The sequence below is a fragment of the Clarias gariepinus genome, chromosome 2 (assembly GCF_024256425.1).
Source record: "Clarias gariepinus isolate MV-2021 ecotype Netherlands chromosome 2, CGAR_prim_01v2, whole genome shotgun sequence".
NCBI lineage: Eukaryota > Metazoa > Chordata > Actinopteri > Siluriformes > Clariidae > Clarias > Clarias gariepinus.
This window is the reverse complement of record NC_071101.1, coordinates 25,295,931-25,322,472: the sequence shown is the minus strand read 5'-3', so window position 1 is coordinate 25,322,472 and position 26,542 is coordinate 25,295,931. Positions and strand designations below refer to the sequence as shown.

The 26,542-nt window shown below is 38.5% G+C and overlaps 1 protein-coding gene across 10 annotated transcripts in view; it reads left to right on the top strand.

Annotated features, from left to right (window-relative positions):
- Positions 1 to 26,542, top strand: part of tjp1b (tight junction protein 1b) — an 82,486-nt gene that overhangs the window by 41,043 nt on the left and 14,901 nt on the right. For 5 of the 10 annotated variants that reach the window (XM_053489518.1, XM_053489510.1, XM_053489502.1 and 2 more), the window contains 8 exons: positions 18,120 to 18,176; positions 19,669 to 19,793; positions 22,128 to 22,230; positions 22,389 to 22,713; positions 22,913 to 23,016; positions 23,843 to 24,011; positions 24,168 to 24,312; positions 26,235 to 26,362. In XM_053489518.1, the coding sequence (XP_053345493.1) occupies positions 18,120 to 18,176; positions 19,669 to 19,793; positions 22,128 to 22,230; positions 22,389 to 22,713; positions 22,913 to 23,016; positions 23,843 to 24,011; positions 24,168 to 24,312; positions 26,235 to 26,362 (1,156 nt within the window). Of the gene's footprint in view, positions 1 to 18,119; positions 18,177 to 19,668; positions 19,794 to 22,127; positions 22,231 to 22,388; positions 22,714 to 22,909; positions 23,017 to 23,842; positions 24,012 to 24,167; positions 24,313 to 26,234; positions 26,363 to 26,542 lie in introns of all 10 variants that reach the window. The other 5 variants (XM_053489536.1, XM_053489526.1, XM_053489545.1 and 2 more) reach the window with 1 other exon arrangement.

The following is a 26,542-nucleotide window of genomic DNA, read 5'->3' as shown; positions in this document are numbered from 1 at the left end:
CTTTGTTTGATTTTATATATATATATATATATATATGCTTTTATTATTGATATATCGCCACTTAAATTACTGTTTATTTACGGTGACATTGAAAGTTTTGTTCAAATTGGTATAGAGTTGAGTTGCTTAATCTTCTTGTGTATGTGTAAGTTTTTAGAATAAATCAAGTAATTCTTTATTTATCACTTAAAGTCTAACATGAGATCAGACCCTAGTCAGACAAAAAAAAGTGTCATTTGTTCCTTAAATTTTTATATCCCTTTATACAAGCTGAGAATTAGGCGGGAGGATAGAAACGCACCCACTAGGCATAATCTCCTGAAAAATGTGAGTTTTGACATGGTTGTCAGAAGAGGGGGGAGAAAAAAACATTGAGTGGAATATTTATTTTCCACTAACCAGTCTGAAAAAAATGCTTTTCTGATCTTATTTGTAGTAAATTTGCACTGACAAGTAAGTGACATCATACACACACATATATGTAATATATTATATTATAGTTCAGGGTTTGGAAATAACACATATCAGCTTAGGTTTTTTGGGAAACTCGCACCTCTGGAGAAATAAACATCAGTCATCAGGATACTGATTTAACGGTATGTTTGTATAATGTTTTAATTTAAGTCTTTTTGTTCAAATGAACAAAATAACATTTTTGTAGACCGTCCTTTGATTTCCGTTTATGTTTACTTTGCTGCTGTTTGGATTTTATATGAATTTTGCGCAGAGTGCTTCATTTTGACAGGCTAATCCCAGAGCATTGTATGATGCCGATGCACAGTTTGAGTGGAATGAAAATCCAATGAAATGGATGTGCTGAGACATGAGATCCCAAAATAGAGCCGTCATAGAGTGTTTGCAGGATGCTGCTGCTGCTCTGGGCGCAGTGCCTCCAGTGAAGCAAGAACACATCCAGTGGTTAGAAAACTCTTAAATGGACTCATGAGAACACGATTAGAGTAAGACTGATGCTTTCTTGTTTGCAATATATTGTTTCATCCTTAATGAAATGGAATTTGAGTTGGGAGATGATTTATTGAGATGTTAACCAGTAGAGCATGTGTATGTTTGCACAACACAATGCTTAATACAGACATTATGATGGTAATGTTGTTAACTGTGGCTTTCCAATGTAAGATTGAATCAGTAGTTTTTCTTGTCCTGTCAGCAGGAAGGATTTTTTTTTTCCATATCTTGTATTATATTGTGTCTTTTTTACAAAAAAAAAAAAAAAAAGCTGTGTCAAGCTGTGCTGAATGTGGGGAAATGTGATGCTTGATGTTACTGTCAAAAGCAGCAACATGCAAAACAAAAACCTGCAAAAAAACAAAGGTATGCAAAGTATCTGAGAGGATTATACAGCATGTGCCCTGCCATGTTGCGTGTCTAAAATGGGCGATTTGCATTTAGACTATTTAAATTTCATGATGTCCACACCGCATCAGACTCGTATCTTTCCTTTTATGTGTTCAAGTTGAAGACAAAAGTGTATAGGTACTTTCAGACTTCTTGTTTTCCTTCATAGAGTCGGTTGCATACTCTGGTATGGAGGGAGTCATACCACATACTGATCATATGCCGTCATGTTTTTCCTCCTTGTTTTATGCACTCCCATTTTTACTCTGACATCAGCCTCTCCATGAAAGCAAAAAGGGAGGGAATTGCGCTGACTCAACTAGTATGAAATGTAGGCTGCATATTAACTAGCTACACCCAAGGTGTGTACCACTTCCCATGTTCACCAACATCTCTGCCTGATGACTTTCTTAGGGTCATAGGTCAACACTGACACGTGGCACTAATAGAGACTATATTTCTTGCTGGCTGGTGTAGTATTACTTAGGTGGTAGTCAGCAGCACATAGGCCTTATGGTGTGAACACATGGTTTTACCTTACAGATGGTGCACACGGATGCACACACACACTGCCTCTCTCTTTCTCTGTCTCTCACACACATGCACACACAGACAGCCTAATCTCAGTCTCGTTGTAGTACTACAAGTTAAGTTAAATATCAAGTGTGAGTTAAAGCTCAGATTTTTTAAACTTCTTTTCTTAGTTCGCTGGATGATCAAGACATTTACATTTACATTTAGGCATTTGGCAGACGCTCTTATCCAGAGCGACTTACAAAAAGTGCTTTAATGTTTACAACATTGGATACATACTTACACTGGGTTAACTAGGTTAATAACTAAGTACCATTAGTCCAACACAACGAGTTTTTTCTTTTTTTTTTTTTTTTTCTTTTTTTCTTTTTTTTTTTTCGGGGGGGGTTTTAGTCCAAATACTGGAGAAACAGATGCGTCTTGAGTCGTCGTTTAAAGATAGTCAAAGTCTCTGATGTACGGACATCTAGAGGAAGTTCATTCCACCACAAAAGAGACAAGCAAAAGATGTTCACTGTCCATAGTCTATACAGCACTCCCCGGGACAGTGAGTTCTTTCTGCACTAAAGTAATATGATTTTACAGTTTCCTGCAGTGCACTTGTTTTTAGCTTTCACGTTTTATACACAGTGGACTAAAGCAAACCCCAGAAAATTGTGTAAGAATATACATTTTTTTTCAAATCCAGGCAGAATTTTTTCTTATTTTAATGTAGTGAAGTGTGAGGATGGACCGAGAATCAGTTATTAACCAAAGTTGGTGGAAATTGTTAGTAAAGATCTTTATGAAAACTATTATTTCTGCTGTTTTCAAGGTTTTTTCAACAGCATGTTACAATACTGGGAATAGTTATTCATTCGGTTTCTGTAACCATCAGGGTTTCTGTAAACTGACCAGCATCCTGTTTAGATCTGTTCATTCTGAATGATTTGAATGACTGGTAGTCCAACGGTGGTAGAGTAACTTAGTAGTATAGTATTAGGGCTGTAAAAGAGTAATTGATTACCTGATGTTAGCCCTGTCCCTAACTTTTTCTTTACAGGGGATTTGGTTGTGAGCTATTTGTACTTTTTGGGTTAAGCAGTAAAAATTCGACAAATTGACATAACGTGGTAGAACAATTTGTTGGTAGGTTTATTTTATTTAGACATTTATTTATTTATTCTAATATTATTCATTAGGCACCTCCAGCGTACAGTTTGGCCACATCCTATATTGTTTATCATCTGTTCTCAGTGCATGGACATGGTGCATACTGGTGTAAAAAAACACCTACATACTGTATCTGCCATATAGGCAGATTTGAACCTCACACTGCAGGCACACCTGCTTTTTATTGTTTAGGCTGTGTATTTTAACTTGATCAAACCATAAACTAAACTTTGTCTTTATTTTTTATAAATATTAAAATTTCACTAACTAACTGGTTTCCTCGTCTGCTCTTTATTTGTAATGCAAGTTTACGGGATGGGACATGACTCTGTTACTTGTTTATTAGTGTACATAAGCTATACCCCTTGTCCGTCTTTTTTTTTTATTAACATCAGGCTAAGAATGATCGTCTATCTAGTTTTTTTTTTTTTTTATAATGAATTCTACAGTTACATAAAATTGTGTTCATTAGTCAGATGCTTGTACCCATCACTAGCTAAGACAGTATGATCTATTGGATAATAATGAGGCTTTGGGAATGGTCTTGTGTGTTAAATTTTATGTTCTATTTTGTTTAGATTTTGTCAATAATATGAGAAACCTTTTTCACGCCGTGGCGTTACACCTCTTGTATACAGATGTGGACAGGAGATCTGAAGGTCGATCATGTGATCGTATGTTCTCATTAATCTCTCTTATACAGACAGCAGGAATTTTATTTCAATATCAGTGCAGATACCTTTCATACTTGTCAGCTCATATATCAATGAGAGTCGTGTGTGTTGGGGGGATGTTAGATGAGTGGTGGGTTTGCATGTAATGCTGCTTATCAGCACATCTCCACTAAGCTTAGTGAAGTTTACAGGCGACTCGTAAAATGCTTTTGTTTTCCCAGGTTTTATTTCATTCCATCTCAATTTAAAGTCTCTTAACATCTAATTTAATTAAAAACAATTAATGTTTGACTTGACTAGGGTAAGAGCGTTCTAAATAAAATGGCATGCTTTAACAGGTGGAATTTATCCGCACCCCCTCCCTCCTATGCATGAGAGTTTAGGGACCCATTATGTTTGTCCTTGAAGCGACACTCAGCAGGGTGTTTACAGGCCCGACGAAATAATTCTCACGCTTATTCAGAATAGTCATTAGGGATCTGATCGGCTTTAAACCTCAAAGCATTATTTTTTTTTTTCTTTTATGGTTTCATTTGGCTTTTGTGCCTTACAGTGTGTACGGTCCCTAGCACACTGTAACAAAAATCAAAGCCATCACAGTCGTGCGTGTTTAGCTGGTTTTACCAGGAATGTGTGAGTAATGGTAAGCCTTGTCACGACTACAGCGCCTGATTTTACACTGGTTGAAGTGGTGCTTCTTGTTTCACCGGATTCTTTCACAGGGGATCGCTGACTGCATCAATAAGCATAGCTAGTGTATTATTAATGTTTGATAGGGGTGTAACAGAAACGCAAAAGCCAAGGTTTGGTATGTACCTCGGTTTTAAAGGCTCTGTTCAGGGGGGAAAAATACATAACGGGACAACAAGACAAGTTTTAACATTTGTCATGAACTTATTTACTCATCATGAACTTGTAAGCTCGTACAAACTTTAAGCTGGCCATATTTTCCTGGATACACAAGAAAGAAAGTTATGCGTCTTAAAAAAAAAATAATAATAAAAATTGCATTTATTTAAATTGGTTCTCTTCCATGGCATATAGTTTTACTGATGATTGGCTCTCCATGCTCTTACAAAAGTGTTCATGAATTTCAACTGGAGTATGCAAATATTCTCTGCGCTGCACGTGAATAAGACAAAATTGGTGGTGTCATCTCAGTGCGCTGCAAAAGCACTACACCTATGCTGACATGGCTGCGTCACTGAACATGCACTACTAATTCAGTTAAAGTTGCATCTTCAGAGAGGAAACTGAGTTTTGAATTTTAGTTTAGTATCACTTTATTTGTGAAAGTTTCAGTTGACAGACCATCAGAGCATTAAAAAAAAAAAAGCCTCCTCTCATGTCATTCTCTAAACCACTCATCCTGTACAGGTTTGCAGAAAGCCTGGAGCCTATCCCAGGGGACTCGGAACAGACCCTGGCCATGAGGTGCTGAGCCATCGCATGGCACAAGCGCACACACACACACAGCACACACAGAAACCCACCAAATCTGGGGAGAACATCCAAACTCCACACACACAGACCTGAGGCGGGAATCAAACCCTTGACCCTTGAGGTACGAGGACACGTTGCTAATCACTACGCCACCATGCTGCCTAAGCATAAAAACAGTCCAATATATTCACTCAAATAACATTTCATGCTAAACTTAGCTAAATATTTGTATTATATTACTCGTATTTATATTATCATCTTGTATTAATGGTACTGTAAAGATCAACATTTATACTCCTAAGGCTTGGCTAATGTTCCTTCTACAATTTTACAGGTAAGAATAGTTATGACTTTTCTTCGTGCAGTTTGCAAAAGCATATCCACAGACTTGAAAGAAGTAAATAATGCACTCAGTGTGTATAGTAAAATGTTAGATATTGATTGATTGATTGATTGATTGATCCACTGAGGGAAAATGTGTTGCAGCAGCAGGTTAAACATACAGTAATGCAAACTGGTAGGTATGCACTGAAATTTCGGCCGGCGAAAATTTTCGGCCGAAATAGCATTATCGGTTTTGGCCGAAACGTAAGAAAGCGCCGAAAATAAAAGCCGAAATTGTCGCCACGCCTTTCCCATCCTCCCGTCTCGTTCGCGCTGTCATTACGCATCAAACACGGAGTATGTCGGCGGTTTGGAAGCACTTCAAAGTTTCAGATGAGGACAGCAAAGTTGCAATATGCAACATTTGCTCTGCAAAAGTTTTAAGAGGGGGTTCAACAGCAAAGACATTTTCGACTACAGGTTTAATACACCACCTTAAGTCAAGACACGCAATTGAATTTGAGGAATACCGTCAAACAACGTTGGTTGCTATTTTCGGTTTCGGTATCGGTTTTTCGGCCAAGTGCATTCAAAAATTTCGGTTTCGTTTTCGGCCCAGAATTTTCATTCCGGTGCATCCCTACAAACTGGCATTGTAAAATAAGAAAAAGAGATAAAATGTGCAAATTGTCAGTGTGCGAAGTGACATTAAATATTGTCATTAGTGTCATCTGTTACATAGAGGTTAGTCATTGTACAGTGTGATGGCAAACAGTAGGAATGATTTCCTTAACCGTTCTTCGTGACAGCGAAGCTGGATCAGTGTGTTGGAGAATGAACTCAGCTGAATTTCTGAGCTATAAATAGATCATTAATATTTGTTAGCAGCTTCTAGAATAGATCTATTGAATGTAAAAATGTCTTTCAGGAAGTCCAAGTCATAGCAGCTTCAAGAATAGATGGAGAATGTTATTCTCAATTGATCGTGGAACAATGTGAAGATGTCTTTCAGAAAGTCCAGGTCATGATTTATGTTGATATGATTTATCCTTTTTCAAGTTTAATTAGAATTTTGTTAATGGTAGGTAGGTGTATTAGATAACTAACTTTTAGTCTATCTGTTCTCTTTGAAAATCTAATTTCTTTAGCATTTTCTCCTTTTAGACATAGCAAGTTGAAAGCTGGGCTATTCCAGTCTGAAAAGCAGTAAAGCAAATGGTGGTCATAACAGGAACACATTTTGGTTTTATATATTGTATCATAAAACTATTAGTGTCTTTTATTTAATGTCTTGCATGTCCATTTATCCCTACATGCTACAGCTGGATTTAAAAAGGATTTTCCTTTTTCATCACTGAACATGGAGCCAATGTTAATGTATTGTTTCACATTCCCCTATCTAAAGTTAGCCGTCCTCGGATGTGAATGGCACGACTCAATCAATTTTTAGAGATTTGTATGACCGGATTTAGAGTCCTGGTCATGACTTTTGGCCTTTTCGTGACCTTCACATTGTAAATGATGTTAATGAGGTTTAAGCCTTAATCATGCCCGCTCTCCATCCTGTCCATGAGAAAGCTTAGCACTACGCGTTGCATATCTGCTGTTTAGGATAGCGTAACATCAGCAGCTTCGGGCTATTTATAGACGTTCGATCCATAGAGAAGTAGCTTCACCAGCGCTTGACATATTTCCCCATATTTCTTCCTAAAGAAATTGATATTTACAAAGCCTGATCTCTGCCCTGAGCACAGGCTGACTTTTGCTTCCCTCCAGCACGTTTGCAGATAAATGCAGCTATATAGGATAGTGTTCACACGGCTGAGAGTGGTTAGCCTTGTAAAGCAGTGCGTTTTGCTTGTTCTGTGGCTGTGGGCCGTGTTCACGTGTGCTCCGTGTCAGCATAGTTTTACTACAGAGAGAGCGGAAAAAGAAAACATGCACAGAATCTTTCAGCACTTCCAGCCTGGGTACTGACACACATTCCATGATGACTGCGTGCCAAAAAGCTTGTAGACGAGCTGTGTGTGTAGGGGGGAGGCCAGGGTAATGCAAACCCCTCTCTGCCACTCCCAAACCTCTACACTAGTAAGAGATTGGTGATGTGTATTTCACTGTATGATCTACACCAGCTATCAGGCTACTTATCCCAGCTTGGTCACCTGTTTGTAAAACACATCTAAAAGAACTCGAGCTGTTTTTGCGTCTGGGCACGAGAGACCGAGCGAGATTGAAAGCTACCTTGGCACGAGTTCTAAGGGAAACCATGCGGCGGTAGCCTCACTATACAGCATATTGGACACGTACACCAGTGGAGTTCCCAGCCGGGTGTGATCTGCAAATGGCAGTGCTTCTGAATCAGTATGTCCTGTTGTCCTTAGATTTGCGTCAAATCATTTTCACTTGGGGGGGCGCATGTGAAACTCTCCCGCAGACACGCTGGAGTTATTTTTAGCGTGCTACAAGCAGAATGCTACCACTATGCTTATCCAGCTATGCAGATGAATTCTGTAATCGGCTTAACATCACTGTGGACGATGCTCACAAGAGCACAGCAGAACAGGACAAACTGGCTCCGTCTTCTGCGGCAGTGCAAGGGTTAAGGCCAATACAGCACTTTACACTGCAGATGGATCTGTGCTTCTACTGAACAGAGGAGATCCACGCTGTAACACAACTGCAGCTCCCCTTCCTCTATGCACACTCAAGAACGCTGCCAGGCCACTGGGATTTATTTATGTGTGTGTGTGTGTGTGTGTGTGTGTGTGTGTGTGCACATGTGGAGAGAAACAGACTGGAGTGCAGAGGATAGAGTTGTTGTTTTTTTTAAGCATGGATATGTCTGTGTTTTTTTAGCCGAGTGGAAATATTTTGAAGTGCAATCAAATGTAGAATGAAATTTTAATTATTATTTTTTTATTTAAGCTCTCAGTCATCTACATTGTCCAGCACAACAAGACGGACAGGGGTTCTGTTTGTCTCTCTGTCATTATTTGACTGGAGGAAGCGGTTTCTTTTTGAAGCTTATGTCGGCGGACGGTTAAATCTGCGGTATCTTCAGCTGGACTGTGTGTGGGAGTTTGGAAATCCTGACGATGCTGAGTCTTCCATAGCGTGGACACTAACTAACTGCTGTGTGAGTAGGTAGTTCGGTAAAAACTGTTGCGTTCTCATCAGCAGAGACTCTGTGTGGTTAGGTTTGATTTAATCAGTTGTGTGTGTGTGTGTGTGCCGTCCAACTTCATGTTTGTTTGTTTTTTTGTTTTTTTTACCATTTCTTTTTAAAAACTCTTCTAGATTACTTTTATGCATTCTTATTTTAGCCGACTTTATCCTCACCTATACAGTCTACAGAGGTGTGTGTGCATGGACATAAGGGTGCTCGTTATGTCACAGTTTCCTCCAGGGATATGACCTGTCAGTTTTTTTTTGGTATCATGTGCACCTTAGCTAGTGGACATTTACCAAGCATTGGCAGAATGACACCACTTCACTTTCCAAGTTTTGTGTGCATGTGTGTACTTGTGTACAGCATCAGGCAGACACCCTTATAGAGAGTGCATTTTTCTCATTATACATTTGAGGGTTAAAGGCCTTGCTCAGGCCAACAGTGGGATTTTCTTGGTACTGGGGTTTGAACCTGTCACCGTCCGATCAGTAGTCCCAACACCTTAACCACTGAGCAGACCCATCCCCCCCTTCTCCATAGTGTGTGTGTGTGTGTGTGTGTGTGTGTGAGAGAGAGCGAGCGAGATCTGCAGTGCTGTAGAGAGTGCATGAATATGCACTTGTTTATACTGTATTCAGCAGGTCCGCTCCATTCTTACTCTCCTCTTGTTGTAAAAGTTTTAATGCTGCTGTCATGATTGCTTTGTTTTATAGTAGGACATCTAATCATTTAATATTTTAAGATTGATTGAGGATGGTTGTTTGTAGACATACATTTTCCTGTAGGCTTCTAGTTAAACCTCATTGTGCTGCTGCTAGGTTCTCTTAGAAGTTAGAGCACTTGTTCATTTTCCTTTGTACAGGTAAGATTTGACATTGTGAGTAGTTCAGGTAAAAGGCCTGTTCACACGACTTTGTAATGGCTAACGCACCCTAGCCTTAAACAATAGATTATAACTGAATGTAAGCGGTGTGGACAAATCCTGGTTTAGACTAATTATCTGACCTGCTTGGCTATCTATACTTTATATATTTTTTAAACTCATGAGCATTTACTTCAGTTTCCCCAAGAGCCTCAGCATCCAAGCCCACCAGCAGTTATAATACTATTTTTAGACGGGCTCTTCCTTTTTGTCTCTGGTTACGATTGGATAGCGTTAAACAACACAGAGTATCCTGTCCACAGCCGGTTGTAACTTGGTAATGATTAAACAGTTTTTTTAAGATTTTACGTTTTTGTTCATTTGCCAAATGCTTTCATGTAATGTGACTTGTGATTTACAGATAATGCATACAGCTGAGGAGTTTAACGCTTAAAGGCCTAATATTGTATACTTGTGTGAGGGGATTATACTCGCAGTCCTCTGTCATTACCTTAGAATGTTAAATACTGAATCTGCCTATAGTGATTCATGCATAACAAAGTCTCACTCTCAAACACACAGAAACCCATTTGAAATATCTCTTTAAGTGATGCTAATTGAAACCCTTGACCACCCTGAGTCACGCCCTGAGATCACTCTTTGACACGCAGCCAAGATCCATATACAAGTGCATTCGTTAATATAACGACACGGGGATATCCTGTGGTAATTGAAGAGCAGTTAATAAAAACAGCTATTCTTTAACAGGTTGTATTTACTGTAAGGATGTGCTGAAATTTAAATGGCTGTGAATAAAAAATGTAAAAAGCCTCTTATACAATTTATTGGATTTTTTTTCCCCCAAGTATATCAATTCTATCATGTTCTGTAGAGCACATATACAGTATGCCATCCGTGTGAACAAACAGAGACTACTGCTCTGCATTAACAGGTAATTATCAGCAGACATGCATCACTGGTGTAGATGGGGTCGTTCGCGTTTATGCACTTTGTTCCTCTGTCCGAAACAGCGGTTCTGTGTGTTGTATAGATTGCAGTCATAGTTATATAAAACATTGCAGATAATGTGTGCATGAGACATGGAAAGGACATTTGCAGCTCTGTGTGTGCAAGTTGCTTAAAAGTTTGTATCTTGATATGGTTTTATTTCACTGCCTTAACAGCAGTCTTTCCCCGTGGGAAGTCTAGTACTCTTGCTGCCACATTACGCTTACCGCAGGGGGGAAGGGAAATTATCTGTGGGACTGTACCAATCACAGGCCCAGTGCTTGGAAACCACTCTAGGACACGAAACTTAGCTAAACTTGTCGCAGTCTAAAAAACTGGTAATGAGAAATCTACACTTTTGAACCCACAGCTATAGTTTTATTTAACCAGTTGCATGAATGAGCAGGTGTGCAGGTATTCCTATTAAACTGGCCAGGGAGTGTATATATATTGCGGTATCGTACATCTAGTAATATGCTGACGTGTTAACTCTATCTCCCGTCCCATCTGCTTTGTTCTTATTGATGAGCTGATTTGGACAGCTGCCTTTTTTAGGGAGTGCTTGGCCCCAGCCTCTCGTTAGAGCTGCACTCAGCTGTCTGATCCATCTGTGTGTGGGCCCAAATGGCTCCGCTTCAGACTCGGCCTGCAGCCCCCGTAGTGGAGAGAGCTGTCAGCCGACACTTGTGCCAGGCTCCTTCCTACACTGTGGGACTCTCGGGTGGCTCAGGGTTTCAGGGGAAACGGACTGGTCTCACTAAATGTCGAACTAAAACTTTGTTTTTCAGTAAATATGAAAAAGCCCAAAGTGCAAGAGGGTGTTTTCTATTGTCACTGATTTTCTCTTTTTTACATTTTTTCATTATTATTATTATTTATTTTGCTTAAGCCTAATGATTTGGGACTTCCCATATTAAATGGCATTTTGGTGCTTGAAGATAAACCAGGTGCATCTAGTTAAATAAACCAGCATAAAAGAGCTGAGCAAAATTGCTGAAAATGAGACTGTACTACTATTTTTTTTTTATTATCAGTAATATTTTAACATTCAGGAATATGGACAGGTTACTGTGCTTTAATTTGAGACTCGAGGGTGTTCCTCTAGTCTCAAGTTCACCTGCGTGCAGATCCTGATGCCCATGTGCTACCATTACCTGCTTATGGTGTGTGTGATCTACCTGCTGGCGCTACCTATGCTGCTCCAGTGTTTCGACAGCCCTCACTTCTGCCCTTATTTCTGCCTTATTGTATTATAGAACAACAAAATTAATTATGTTGCTTACAATCGACGGGTCCTGTGGTTTTAAATAAATGTCAAATGTAGTCAGTCACGCATCAGCACAACGAAATCAATCATTTATAATATTTAACTTTCTCTTAGTTAAGAGGTCTGTTATAATTTTGTGTAGTTTAACACAGTAATATTTAGCAGCTTATGAGTAGGGCTGCACAGGCGCATTGACACAGATTATGTAAATGTGTCTCAAAATTCTGTGGCATTCATCAATGGCTCGCAAGGTTTACTTTCGTCTTCAATTTTTAAGGCTTTATGCCCAAAATCCAAACCTGATTGTTTGGTGTGTGATATATTTTTTTTAAATAAACACCTAATGAGACCTAACACCCACTGTGTCGATATGAAATGGCTCATCACAACACATGCAGCACAAGCAACTCCAAAAGAAAACACGCTCTCTCAGTCTGATGCCAAAATGATGAGACGGCAGCATAAGTATGTATTAGAGTGAGTTTAGTGTTGGTGACTGTCAGTGCCTGGGTCTCTGCGGTCTTATCGGTTGTGTTTTAGAAAATACACTAATGGAAGAACTAGAGTAGATGCTAACGGCTAGTCCGGCAATACTGGTTTCCAGTGTATTGGCAAGTTGTAATCAATTTGTTTATGCATGAATAGACTTGAAATGGTTGCTTCCTGCATAGTTAGGGGGCCACGGTGTCCAATGACTCATAAGCGCACACAGACACAAGGAACAGGCTGATACAGAGAGGGAAAATGGATCTTTAACCTCTCTAATGAGACTTTCTTTTGCTTTACATGCGCGCTGTACACCCACAGCATACAGACACAAAATAAAATATGTTTTACACACACACATGTGGTCACAGTGTTATAGTGAACAGTACATGCGCATGCGGATGTTGATTGTACCAGTGAGAGATGCGCACTAAGACACAGCAGGGGAGACTATTACCCACAACTCCACCGCGCAAAAGAGAGAAAAAAAACTGTTGGCTTAGTTGTGATCACGTGACGTTCGGCGTCAAAACAAGAAGCGCATGTGTGATAGATGATACTCAGTACTCATAAACCAAGACTTGTTCGTTTTTCCAAGTCAAAATTTATTAAAAATCTTTGCCTGTCTTGCGGAACACTCGTAAACCGCGTTACTTGCAATCCGAGGTTCCACTGTACAATATTACTAAACCTAGGTACCGATTCGATCTTTATTATTATTTTTTTTAGGTTTTGCTACAATTCTAAACAAACTTTATACGCCGGATGCTGAGCATGCCAAAAAAAAATATTTTTTTTGATGATGCAGATTATACAAATATAGGCCAGCAGGTTTAGGTAATGTTCCCATTAGCTATCAAAATAGGCTTAAATGAACAGCAAGAAGTAGCATCCAGTGAATGGCAGTTATGTGGATTAAAAATTTCTTGATAATGGAAGAGGTCAGTGGAGAATGGGCAGAAGTTGTTGGAAACTCAAACGCTGTTTTATGCAGTTGTGTTAAGATGTAAAAAATTGCACCTTTAGGAAGATGGACTGCAACAGCAGAAGACCACAGTAAGGTACACTTCTGTCAGCCAAAAACAAAAAGCTGTGGCAGCAGCAGACAGACTTACCCAAACTGGACAGCTGAACATCGGCAAAACATAGTCTGGTCTTATGTACCACATTTTCTCCAGCCGCACACATGTTGTAGAGTCAGAATTTGGTGCCAGGTTCAGAAATCTATTCACCAATTCGCATTGTGTCTACAGTCCACGCTGGTAGAGGTGGTGTAATAGTGTGAGGAACGATTTCCTGATGCAGTTTGGGCTGGTTAATGTGGTCCCTTTATGGCCCAGTTTATGATTCTCTAGTGGCTACTTCCAGCATGATGGTGCACCATGTCACAAAGTCAAACTGGTTTTATGAACATGAGTTCAGTGTCGTTCAGGCGCCTTCCCAGTCAGTGAATCTGAATCCAGTAAAACATCTTTGGGATGTGGAGGAACAGGAGATTTGCATGAAAATGCACCTGGAAAATTGTGCAGTACAGTCATGTCAACATGAACCAGAAACTTAAAGCAATGTTTCCAACACCTGCTAGAATGCCCTGAAGAAAGAGGTGAGGCTATTTTGAAAGCAAAGAGAAGCCCTACCCAGTTATCAGTATAGCGTTCCTTATGAAGTGTTCTGTGAGTGTTTTCTTACTGAAGCATACAAAGGCAGGTTTTGTAGACTCTTCACATCTGTAAAGAGATGCTCTGGTATTAATTTTGCGTAGAATAATACAAATAGAATTTGTGGCATGTCATGGAGAATGTACCATAATTCAAATGTAGCTGGAGGTAAGGTAAAGCATAAAAGCATACTAATATCTCATTACCTGTAGCTGGAACACACCTACTTGTTGCAAATCCTGTTGAATACCCAACAAAGAACCAGCGCTACAGTGAGTAAGCAGCATGTTGTAGTTGTTCATTTAATCCAAACCAATCAAATATGGCATGCGCCTGTGGACCAGTGAATAAACAGCCTTTTCATATTTTGTCTGGTGATCTATGAGTCACAATAGTGTGTACACATTTTGCTATGAAACTACAAATCATACAGTCTTGACATCATCGTTCAGATTTCTCTGGATTTTAAACAGAAAACTGTGCCTTTTTTTAGTATTTTCAGTATGTAAAACACACCTACACTTTTGCAGAAGAGTAGCTTCTCATCTCTTATACAACCCTGTCAGAAGGCATAATCCTGTGGTCGTGGAAAAGAAAAAGAGACTTTATTGTCAGTGTAGTGATACAACGAAATTTGTTACGGAGAACTCCGAGCTGCTGGGTCCGTCCGCACCGCAATCTTGGAGGATGTGAGTCAGTTCCAGGAGGGTAAGATTATTGCCCTGTATCAAGGGAAAAAATGAATAAGAAGATTGCTGCAACTTCAAAAATTGGGTTAAACTGTAAAACACATTATTAAATCATGACAAGATAGTGGTGAATTATCTCTGAGAAAGAAATGCATTTAGAAAAACTTCCTGAATGAGCATGATGGGAGATCACTTAAACACTTCAAGTGAAATCAAGAGAAAGTAAGAGCATTTCCACGCACACAATGCAAAGAGAACTCAAGGGATTGCAAGGAAACTAGTGAGAATGTAGCCTTAAGAAAACGTCTTATCAGAGAGACTATTCTGAAAAAATGCTTAAATTTGCTAGGGAGCATAAATATGAACTTTGTAGCAATGGAAAGAGGTCATGTGGCCCTAAATAAATGCCCTTAAATAAATGCCCTTTAATAAAGTCAGCTAATGACCTCAATATATATATAAGGGCCTGATATAATATCAAGGTTAAAGTTGTTAAGAGGCTTAAGAGTTTCTATAGTACAGGACAAAATGGTGATTCTATCATCATATATTCTATTTTCACATAAAGCACATTTTAAGACCCTTTTACAGATTTTTTTTTTTATCAACCAATCACAGTACTTGAATACATCCCTAGAAACCCAGAACAGGGTCGACCACAACCTCTCACTAAGATAAAAGTTTTTGTACTTTCCTTACTCAGAGTTTCTCTGAGAAGTTTCCTAAATCACTTTTAGTCTAGGATTCCCAGCTAGGACTTTTTAAGCTAAGATAGGAGCTTTCTGAGAGAATTTTAAGAAGCTTTGTGAATACGGTTTTTCTATCAATTGATTGATTTTTTTTTTTTTTTTTGGTCTTTCCCGATGGCACAGTCATGTTCCAAGATGACAATGCCAGAATTTATCAGGATCAAATTGTGAAAGTGATTATGAGACATAATAAAAAAAAAATGGATTGGCCATCACAAAGTCTAGACCTTAAACCGATTGAGAATCTTTGTGATTTGACCGCGTCTGACTCTGCCATCATTAATATACTGTATAAGACTTTGGAGAGAAATTAATGTGACTCTGGGTGGAAATAAATGTTGTGATATTGCATAAATTTTATCAAAATGATGCATTAGCCATAATCAAAGCAAAAGCCAGTCCAGCAAAATTTTGGAATATGTGTGTTTTTTTTTTTTTTGTGTGTGTGTTTTGTTTTTTGTTTTTTTTTTCCCTTGGCCAGGCAGTGTATATCTTTAAGTGAAAAAATAGTTGTTCATTCTTTCTCAGGGGCGAACATCGTAACATGAACAAGCCTATTCAGATCTGTGAAACTCAGGTTTAAAAAATAGCTCCACATCATAGACAATACAGGAAGTCAAAACGTTGAGTTTGCAGTAGCTGTCTCCTCATTCAGTACATTTCCCACACATTTAGCTTCCAATCCTTTTTTTCCTCCTGCTGCTGAATCAAGAATTAGAGCTAAGTTTTGTTTTTAATTAATAATCCATTACTCATGCTTCATTATGCTTTAATGGTCCCCAGAATGAGCTCATTTGGCCAGTGCGCTCACCTCATAGACAGCAGCAGACTGAGCGAGAGAGTCGGTAGATAATTTAGAAGGGATGCTTTGTCAGACACTTTCGTTTATAAGGAGACCAGAAGATGGGCAAGTTGAATAAGAACTTAATATGTTAGAATAAGTGCTCTCAAGTGACTCAGAGCCTTATGCATGGGAGGTTTGTATTATGACTCTGTCACAGCCATCCATGGCTGGGTGTCTAATGAGCATACTTAGCCCAGCTCTGGAGGTGGGAAGGTTGGCATTTCTGTCTCCCCTGAATATTCAAGTGGCACTCGCCAATCGTGGGAGTCTGTTCACTTTTTTTTATATACAAAATCTGGTAGCTGGCTCTTAAAGATGCAATGCAGCTGACCTCGACATTCTCAGACTACGCTTGTTAGCTTTCACTCTCAATGTCCAAGTACAGCTGCATTGTACGTAGTGTTTACCACAAGTGTAAGGAAATAAATTTTGGGTTAAAACAGTAAAAAAAAAAAAAAAAGCCTTACTTTTATCCACCTCAGTTCATCGGCTGTATCCACTGAAGGCTGTTAAATTACAGTAAAGCTGTGCAGTCTTCCCCTCTTCTCCTGCCAGGGTTTTATTGGCGCTATGTTGCAGTGATGGCAAAAAGAGAGCGGCTAATTGATTGTGTTTGGGTTAGAGGCAGCAGTGGAATGGGCTGCGGTGTGGAAAGTCTGTCTGGCAAACCTGCGCACTGAAACCTCCCATCCCCACTGCTCAGGCGAAGGTCTGAATACACATTCGTCAGAGAGATGCATGAGGTCTTGTCAGACAAAGTTCTTAGTTAAAGTTTTCAAACAGTCCTGCATACTTTCACTTTGTTTATTTCAGCCACAGCAATCCTATTGTCCTGAGGTATGCTGCGCTCTGCAGTCGCCAGCTTCCTCCTTAGACTTCATGCTTGTTTAAACAATGCTAAAGGAAGACATTAAGGAAGTGTTTACTAAAGCCTTCCTCTTTGATTAACAATTCATTCATGTGAATTTCCAGTACAATGAAGATTCTAAGGCTTTTGCATGTGCACTCGTTCTGATTTGCAAGGATTTGATGGTTATTTGCATTTGGTCAGTGTGTATGTGGTTTGCTCCTTTGCGTAGATTAACTGGAGTCTTGCAAATGGACTGTTGGTTTCACCTGTCTCCTTGGATGTATGTAGCCAAGCTGTTTAAAATGTTAAAATGTACTAGAAAAAAAAATTGTGTTCAGGAAAAAAGTGTGTGTGTGTGTGAGACATTGAGCAACACTTTATATGTGGATATCCTGCCAGGTGCAGCCTTCAGGCTTGGCAAAAATGACAATAGCTCATCCTTTCTGACTGGCCTTAGTTCTCTCTTTTAGATGTTTTAACAGGGTATGTGAAGTGTTGCCCTTTGCAGATCATCTCATTATAAAGTCTGTTGTGGTTATCACCTTTTTAAACCATATCTTTAACCCATTAAAGCTGCTTAAACCTGATGATCTATACTAATAACGGCACTGTTGTTGTTGGCCCACATATTCTGTTGCATTAGCTGCATTCCAGACAGCGTGCAAAACTAAATTAATAAACCACTGCCTCCACTTATGTAAATCTATCAAAAAAAAACTGTGCTTTTTGATTTCCACTTATTGCATAGGCATTGCATACACCCAAGTTTGATGTTTTTTTTTTTTTTTTTTTTTTTACCACATTATTCTTTCTTTCCATCACTGTGCAGCACATCAAGGTCATTTAGGCTCTTGGGTAAACCATGCAGTCACGCACCGGCTAATAGGAGCCCAAGGAAAACACAAACACTAGTTTAGAAACATTTTAATGTTGTGCTACTACTGAGATTCAACTGTATTTTAAAGAGTTTAAGGCCCTCAGGGTGTTCAGGATGTTAATTTGAATGTAAATCCCACAACTTATGCTTTGCTTGTCCTCTCTTTTCTTGATGCAGAGTGCGGCAATGGAGGAGACGGTAATATGGGAGCAGCACACAGTAACTCTGCACAGGGTGGGTATTGGTGCTGTTTGTTTCTTGTTTTTTTTTTTTTTTAGATCAATTGTTGTTTTTAATAGCCAAACTCTTGTGTTCTGTTGAACCATGATTTGGCTAGTTTAATTTCTTAGTCAGTGTAAGTATAAAAACAGCTTTAATCTCTTTAATTGGGAGAATTTGCCCTAAATAAAAGTATAAAAAGTTTTATATTTCTTTTTGTTTCAGTTTCTCTAAAATCATAGGCCTCTTTTTTGCATCAGTTTTATTTCATGACCTTTCTCTTTCTCTACCCATCACTGCCTTTTCTTTATCCATGTTGCCTCTTGTTTTATCTCTCAACCCATCATTCATTCATTCATTCATCTTTGGTAACTACTAAGAGTGAGGTGCGATCATACCCTGGATACCAGTCATTCTTTTTTTTTATCTATTCTCCACTCTCAGCTTACATTCTTAAACATGTTGAGCATTGTGATATGAGCGACGAGTAAGATGCAAATATTTTAATGTCTGACTGGTTATGATTCAGAACAGAAGAATGTTTTCGCTACGCTTGGGCTCCATTTTACAATAAACAATAATGCTTTTTTCCCCCTCTCTTTAATATAATAATAGCGATATAACGGTAGTCATGCGTGTAAAATTAAAACCTCCGCATCCTCGTCAATAGCTTTTGCAAAGAATCCTCAATGACCTACTGTTAATTATGTTTGTGCTCTGTCAAAGGTACAGGGCACTTCTGTAAAAGCACTTTTTTAAGTTGTTCTGGATAAGAGCATCTGCCAAATGCCTTAATATAAATGTACAGGGTATATGAGCATATAGTCTTTCCCTGATTTCAGCTGTGTGTATTTCCTGTGGCTAAATAATCTGCTAGTTTATTAATTGATCTTTGTTTTGCCACAACATTTATTGTTTATATCAAGATATAATGTACAAAAATCAGTAGGACTTTATACTCACCCTGTGTAACAGGTATATTAAGGTATAATACTTTTACCCAGTGTAAAAATGTAATGTAAGGACCGCGCCAAGTGTTACAGGGCAAAAGTAATTTCACAAATTGTTTCAGTTCTGTTTTATTTATATAGCGCTTTATAGAATGAAAAACAAGTTGAAACCTGGACCTTCACAAAACTACACCTTCACCTTACTTACCATTTTTTTTTTAAATGTGTGTATCTTTTTTTTAAAGCCTACCAGCTAATAATAATCAGTTTAAAGGTTTGCTTGTGTATGAATGCTTGTTCTGTGGTCCTGCTCTAAGAACTCAGCATGAGATTTGACTCTGTGGTTGCATAGAGGATTTGAGTGGCACTATTGCTTCCTATTTTAAAGTTATTTGTTTCACATTTCTCTTTTATGTGATCGTTGTGGAAACTGTATAATAATGATGATAATGCTAAAAATACAAATAAAAGTACATAAAATGGTTAACATAGCTTTAGGGAAACTTTGTCTCTCTACTCTTCTTTCTCCCTGTAACGTTTTGGACTCCACTCTGCAGGCTCCAGGATTTGGGTTTGGAATCGCCATCTCAGGCGGGAGGGACAACCCCCACTTCCAGAGCGGAGAGACGTCCATCGTCATCTCTGACGTGCTAAAGGGAGGGCCAGCAGAGGGCCTGTTACAGTAAGACACTCTACCATCACTTTTTTCTGGGATATACACTATTCGTTTGTAAACCTGCATTACCAGTCAAAACTTTGGATACACTAGATTAAACAGAATTTTTCACCATCTTAAACACATTTTAGTGTTTATGGTTATGATTTAAATGTTTCTAAGTACAAAGTATTTAGTGATGTTAATGTCCATTTGTGGGCTGAGCATAATAATAATAACAATAATAGTAATAATTCAGTAGTAAAAAAGTTTTATTTCAATAATCTGTTTGAGAAAATGCTGAGAGTATGTGAGATATGTAAAACAGGCCCACTGTTGATTTAATTTTGATTTCATCTTTTCTTTTTACTACATAAAAAGAACGTAGAACATCCTTTGGATGAAAGTGTGTCCAAACAATTGACTGATAATGTGCATTCTTTTTTTTTTTCTTTCTTTCTTTTTTCAGATATACTCAGTCGACTAAGTTACTTTCCTAAAAACACAATGCATGCTACTGTAATACTATTTGTACGCCATCTACTTGCGCACATACAGACGCGTCTGTTTTAGATGAGAACTAAATAACTGTTTTGAGGCGAGCATGATTTCGGCTCTGCGTTTGCGCAGCAGCTTTTTAAAAAATTTTGCTACACACATTTATTAGAATTTGTATATAAAAAAATATATTTTTTGACTGGTCAACTGCCTTTGGGGTAAGGCTAAAAGTTAAATTATATTAAATGCTTAACTTCTTTTTTTCGTTTATGCTTTGCATTGTCATGACCCTAAATCACAGATATCCTTTATTTGTTTTATTTTTTTTGTTTTATCTGGGAACATAAAATTATTTGGGTAAGAATGATGTATTGCACACAGTAACTACAGGCATATTAACAGCACAGAAATCCTATCATATGTGATGGCTCAGCATTAAAGATGGCAGCAATCCAGTATCTAGTAAATGATAGATTGAATATCAGAGGGGGAAAATGAATGAGCCCAAGTCAATGTTGTAACAAATCTTGGCTGAAATATCACAAACCTGCTAGAAGCACAATGTAACACAAAGCCACTTGAAGTAGGTCATGCAATAATAACAACACAAGACACCCAAGTTACTATTTCACAAATTGCTAGTCAGGGCAGCTGCGACAACCTGATTGTGTTTCCAGGCGATCAGTTAGAATTACTATCTGACTGTGTTTGTGTATGTATGTTACAATGCAGTGTACTGGTTTGGTTCTTCTCGGTACTTTCGCTGCAGCAAGTGCTACTCATTCCAGTAAGAAAAACACCATAGATCCTCCACCAAAAGTAAAAAAAAAAAAAAAAAAAAACTATATAATTATTCTAATTTTATTGGAATATTGTATTTTTAGAATAAATTAACTTTAAGTTTCTCATATTATTATTGCAAAATGAATCAAATTTGCTTACAATTTTTCCTTATTATTTTAAAGCCCATCTACACCAAAGGTGCAAATTGTTTGAGCTGAATGTAATTTTCCCACTTACACAATATGCAGTCACTTACATACTTACATGCTAGACATATCAAGGGGAAATTTTGCCAGGCTCATGTCTTTTACATGCAGTGTGAAGAAGAAACATTGCTGAAATGAAAAAGACCAATGCCATCATGCGCTAAATCAGAAACTTCTTTGGAAGAGCACATGGACCATGACTGCATCAAGTTGTTCCACCTGCCTGCATTTCATATACTGTACTCATATACTGTACTTATTATTTTTTTTTTTTTTATGAATTCTTTTCTAAATGAATTCTTTTACCATTAGTTTACATTTTTGGAACTGGATAAAACACTGGAGCTTTTGCTTGACTGATGGACAAGTTGAAAACTGTACCGTTTGTCCACAATTGCATAAATATTTTTATTAAGTTAATCAGTGTTGGAGCAGTTTTGTAAGTCAAATGTTTTGGTTGAAAATAGTGCATGGTTTCACTATCAGTTTTGAGAAAGTAGTTTTTTATCACATGCTTCCATCTTGCTGCACTTTTTTCTTTTTTCTTTTTTTGTTTCTATTTTTACCCCTCGAGCTCTATATCAGTTGTTCAGGTAATTTCGCCTCATCTTTTACAAGGCTTGTAAGTTTTCAGCAAGAAAATCAATAATATCTTAGTTTGTTGCAAGATCACAATGCTTAGGATTGATTTGTTTTCCCTCTCACAGCAGCACATCACAATCACCTCCAATCAGTTCTGTTCACACTCCAACTTGGAAGTTTACTTGAGAATTGGAAAATATAAAAGTGCAAATTATGGATCAAATGTTCTGTCCTTGGTTTCGGTTTCTAAATAAAGCCTAAGTTCTGAAAGGTTTTTGTAATGTCTTCACAGAGAGAATGACAGGGTGGTGATGGTCAACTCCGTCTCCATGGATAATGTGGAGCACGCGTATGCTGTGCAGCAGCTGCGGAAAAGCGGAAAGAATGCAAAAATAGTAAGCATCAGTTCGATCTTGTGCACAAGCATGTAATATGGAGTATGTCAAAAGGAAATAGTTTTTCACATGAGATAACTGACACACAAATGTTTAATTTGTTTAAAAATTGACTTTGAATTACACTTGGTGCTTGAGCATTGTTCCCTTTCTCTCAGACCATCAGGCGAAAGAGGAAGGTTCAGGTCCCGTCAGGGCGTCACGGGGAGAGAGAAACAATGTCTGAGCACGATGAAGATGACGACAGCTATGAAGATGAGATCTATGAAGTACGTAGTGGGCGGAGTGGGTATGGTGGGGGCGGGTCTACCGGAAGGCGCAATACTAGAGGAGAGCGACAGGGTACAAGAAGGGACCGTGACAGAGAGCGTAGCGCCTCCAGAGACAGGAGTCTGTCTCCACGCTCAGAGCGCCATTCTGTCTCTTCCAACCTGGCTTCCCGTCCTGCCAAGATCACACTCGTCAAGTCTCGCAAGAATGAAGGTTGGTTTCACAATGTCAGACTGGCCATCAGCTTGCCTTCGAGCTAAAAAAAATTGTTGTTTTGCCTTCTAATAAAAAAAATATATAATAATTATATTATAACAAAAAAAAAGATATTTTCGGATGATGTCAAGAATATAACTAAATATATACTAACATTGCGCGCATGTGTGTTCCTGCTTTTCACTCTAATAAGCAGAATATGGCCTTCGCCTGGCCAGCCACATCTTTGTAAAGGATATCTCTCCCGAGAGCCTCGCTGCCAGGGACGGCAACATCCAGGAAGGTGACGTGGTGCTGAAGGTGAGAGAGAGCACGACAATTAGAAATGAGCATTATGTTAATAAAATGTGAAAGTGAGAAGAACATGTGTTAATTTTCATTAGGTCTTTTGAGATTAAGGATACATGTTGATTCTGTTTCCTAAAATAAACAGCAAGACAACTGTTAGACCCTGTGTGCCAACATGATATGCGTCACAATGTTTGTAGGGTGTCCTGTGAAGGTTACAAATGAAAGAAAAAAATATATAAAAAGTAGAGCCGTATATAGTGGTTTAAAAGGAAAAAGCATTTTGTATGCTAAGGAGGTTTTAGAAATTTCAGTGTTATCCTTTTACCCTGTGTATTGTATGGTAAATGTTGTTGTTTATTCTTACTTTTGTAATATTTGAAGCTGTCCTTAAATGCTGTCAGTTCATGTAAGATGTCTGCTTAGAGGAAAAATTCCAGGCTCTGTAAAACATCAAATGATGCGAGTCATCAAGTAGGATGTGTTTTTATGCGGTTGTCAATATTCAGGCATAAAGCACCAGAAATGATGCAGTGTGTGTATGTATGTCCCTGTGAAGTAAACAGGGAGAGTGGCACATGAATTTCTATGCTTTCTTGCATCGTTGAAGAAATAATGCTCAAATATCTATTCTGACTTCCAGATTAATGTAAAACACTCATCACCGCTGTGTATCATCACGTAAAATTTTCATTATAGCCAGTGCTGGAACTCTGGTATCAGATTAACTAGCTCCGACCACCGTACCCATCAATCTGTGCCACCTACATAAGGTTCTGTGCAGTGTAAAAGAAAATTTTATAATAATTAAAAATGTTTTTTTTACTTCTTCTCTTAGATAAATGGCACTGTGACTGAGAACCTCTCCCTGATAGACGCTAAGAAGTTGATAGAAAGGTCAAAGGGCAAGTTAAAGATGGTCGTGCAGAGAGACGAGAGAGCCACGCTGCTCAACATCCCTGATCTGGATGACAGCATTCCCTCAGCCAATGCTTCCGATAGAGATGGTTGGTATTGATGTTTCTCAAGCAATAACATAGCCACTATTTTTCATCCAATTTAAATCTTTTTCAGCATCTGGTATATCTCTTGAATATGAGGGATATTCACGTCTGTTAGTATGTAATGTTTAATCTGTGTAAAATAATGTTTTTTGGTGACAGATATTTCAGATATCCACTCAGTAGCGTCTGATCACTCGAACCGATCCCATGACAAGAAAAAGAGCAGTCGCTCACGCTCCCCAGACCGGCGCTCAGAGCCCTCGGACCATTCCAGACATTCTCCTCCACAAATCAGTAACAGAAGGTATGTGCTGTCTTTTCTTCTTTCTCTTCTTCTTTTTCTTCCTCTCTCTTTCTTTTTCAACCATTTTCCTGCTGCTGTTGCATGCTGCTGAAGGTTTTGTTTTATAAGGATATTTTTTTTTTATTGAGTTGTGACTTTTTATTTGTAATTTGTTTCTATTTTAATTTCAATTCAGACCCACACGATTCTTGGTGCACAGAACTTGGCCAGTGTAAGTGAAAGTGGTTTGGAAGCATCCCAACAGACATGTAACCTGATTCGTCCTAAGCACCACCAGCTTACTAAACTTTTTCATCAGCACTGATGCTGTTGTTACCGATCACACTAACTCAGCTCCATATGGAATACCATGTAGGGCAGCCATTGGAAGATTCCCTTAAGACAATTCTCCTTTCTTGCTCCTCCATGATTGTTGTAGCCTGGTTCTGTTTTACCAACTTGTTGTTAAAGGAGGAAAAATGTGTTTCAGACAAGTGTTGTCGCAGAATTTGTCCTCCTTGCTTGACCTTTCTCTCTTCCTATTTGTTTTTTTTTAGGTAATCTGACTTTTTTTTTTAAATATAAAATGTTACTACACTTTCAATGTTACACACATAAAAAGAAGACACATAATAATTTAGTTGATTGATAATATTGATGCTGACGATTATGAGGATAACAGAATAAGACAGATGTCCCAAATGTCATTAGTCCTCATGTAGAGCCGCAAGTTTTTTTACCTTGCTCGTGTGACCCGAACATCAGAAGAACTGGAAGTTTCTCTGAAAAACAGCCATGGAAAGATCTGTCTCAAAACAAATCTTCCACTAAAGGTCACACAACTTTTATCAATATACTGTAGTGGTGAGAGAACGTTTATAATTTTGTATTTTTTTTCTCTGCTTACTGTAATATTAAGTACAGGAAGCGGCAAAACAGCTACAGAAACCTCCTTGGACGGAATTAGGCAAAAATTGACAATTTATGTTGATTGCCCTTCTGTTACTTGGACATGGTGAATGAGCTTTCATTTTCGATTCTACGATTTGATATATTCCAAATAAAGCTCCAGGCCACTGAAACATCACAGGACACATTTCACATTGAGACTTTATCATGGAGGTACATTTACCTGTAGCATAACAATAGACAGAACGGTGTTTGTTTGTTTGTGTAAACAGTTGGCATGTGTATGCAGCATTACACTCAGCGTCAGGATAATGACCTTTTTTTACTGAGCCACAATAATTGCTGGGAAGAATATTCATCAGCATCATGAATTAAACACGACCGCATGTGGTGTCTGCCTGCATTAAGACAGGAAAGGAGAGTAAAATATAGATAGGGCTTTTGCAGTCTATAAACATTGCTCTATGACATTAAAGGTTACTGCATGGTCACACTCTGGTTCTCTCTGACCATGTGCTGATTTTTCAAGAGCCATTTTCTCATTTAGAACGCAGGACCAGTGCACCTGGAATATGTCTCTGTCTCTCTCTCTCTCTCTCTCTTTCTCTGTCTCTCTTCTATCATCCTCCATCACTCCAGATCAGATGGGCTGGTCTAAATATAGCCCAGCAAAGGAGCAGCAAACACAGCTGTGACCTTCAAGACTATCTAACTGCTATAGCCATGCTTCGTCCTTGTCTTATGTTTGCGCTCTCTCTCTCTCTCTCTCTCTCTCTCTCTGTGTTTTTCTTACTCACACACACACACTATTGCTGCACGTTGTCTTTTATAGTAACCAGTGTTTTATTGTGTGTGTTTTGGCTTGATAGTGAGGAAATGGCATGTTTTGTTTGTTTGTTTTTTTGTGTACCAGGAGGAATGGATTCATTCCTAAATGTGCTTGGTATTTTGGATGTACAAAAGATTACTTTGATCTACTAGAATCAAAGCATCACTCGGCACCTTAACTCAAAGTTTCATCCTTGTTTTTGCAGTCACAGAAGTCATGATGAGGATCGCATCTCAAAACCACTCCCTTTGCCTGCTAAAATGGTGGAGGAGACACATAAAGCACTGGAACAGACTGGGACCAGAGAGGAGAAACAGCTCCCCCCTCTGCCAGGTCAGAGTTCAGATTAATGCCCTGACCCACCTGTCTCCAGCAGGCTTATTGCAATTAGTACATTTATGTTACTGTTTCTGTCAAATTAAAAAAAATTTATTGTGTGAATTTGCTGAGAAAGCAAAATGAGACAGAAGCATGTATGGACACAATTGTATGGTTTTAGAGTATGATTGTCGG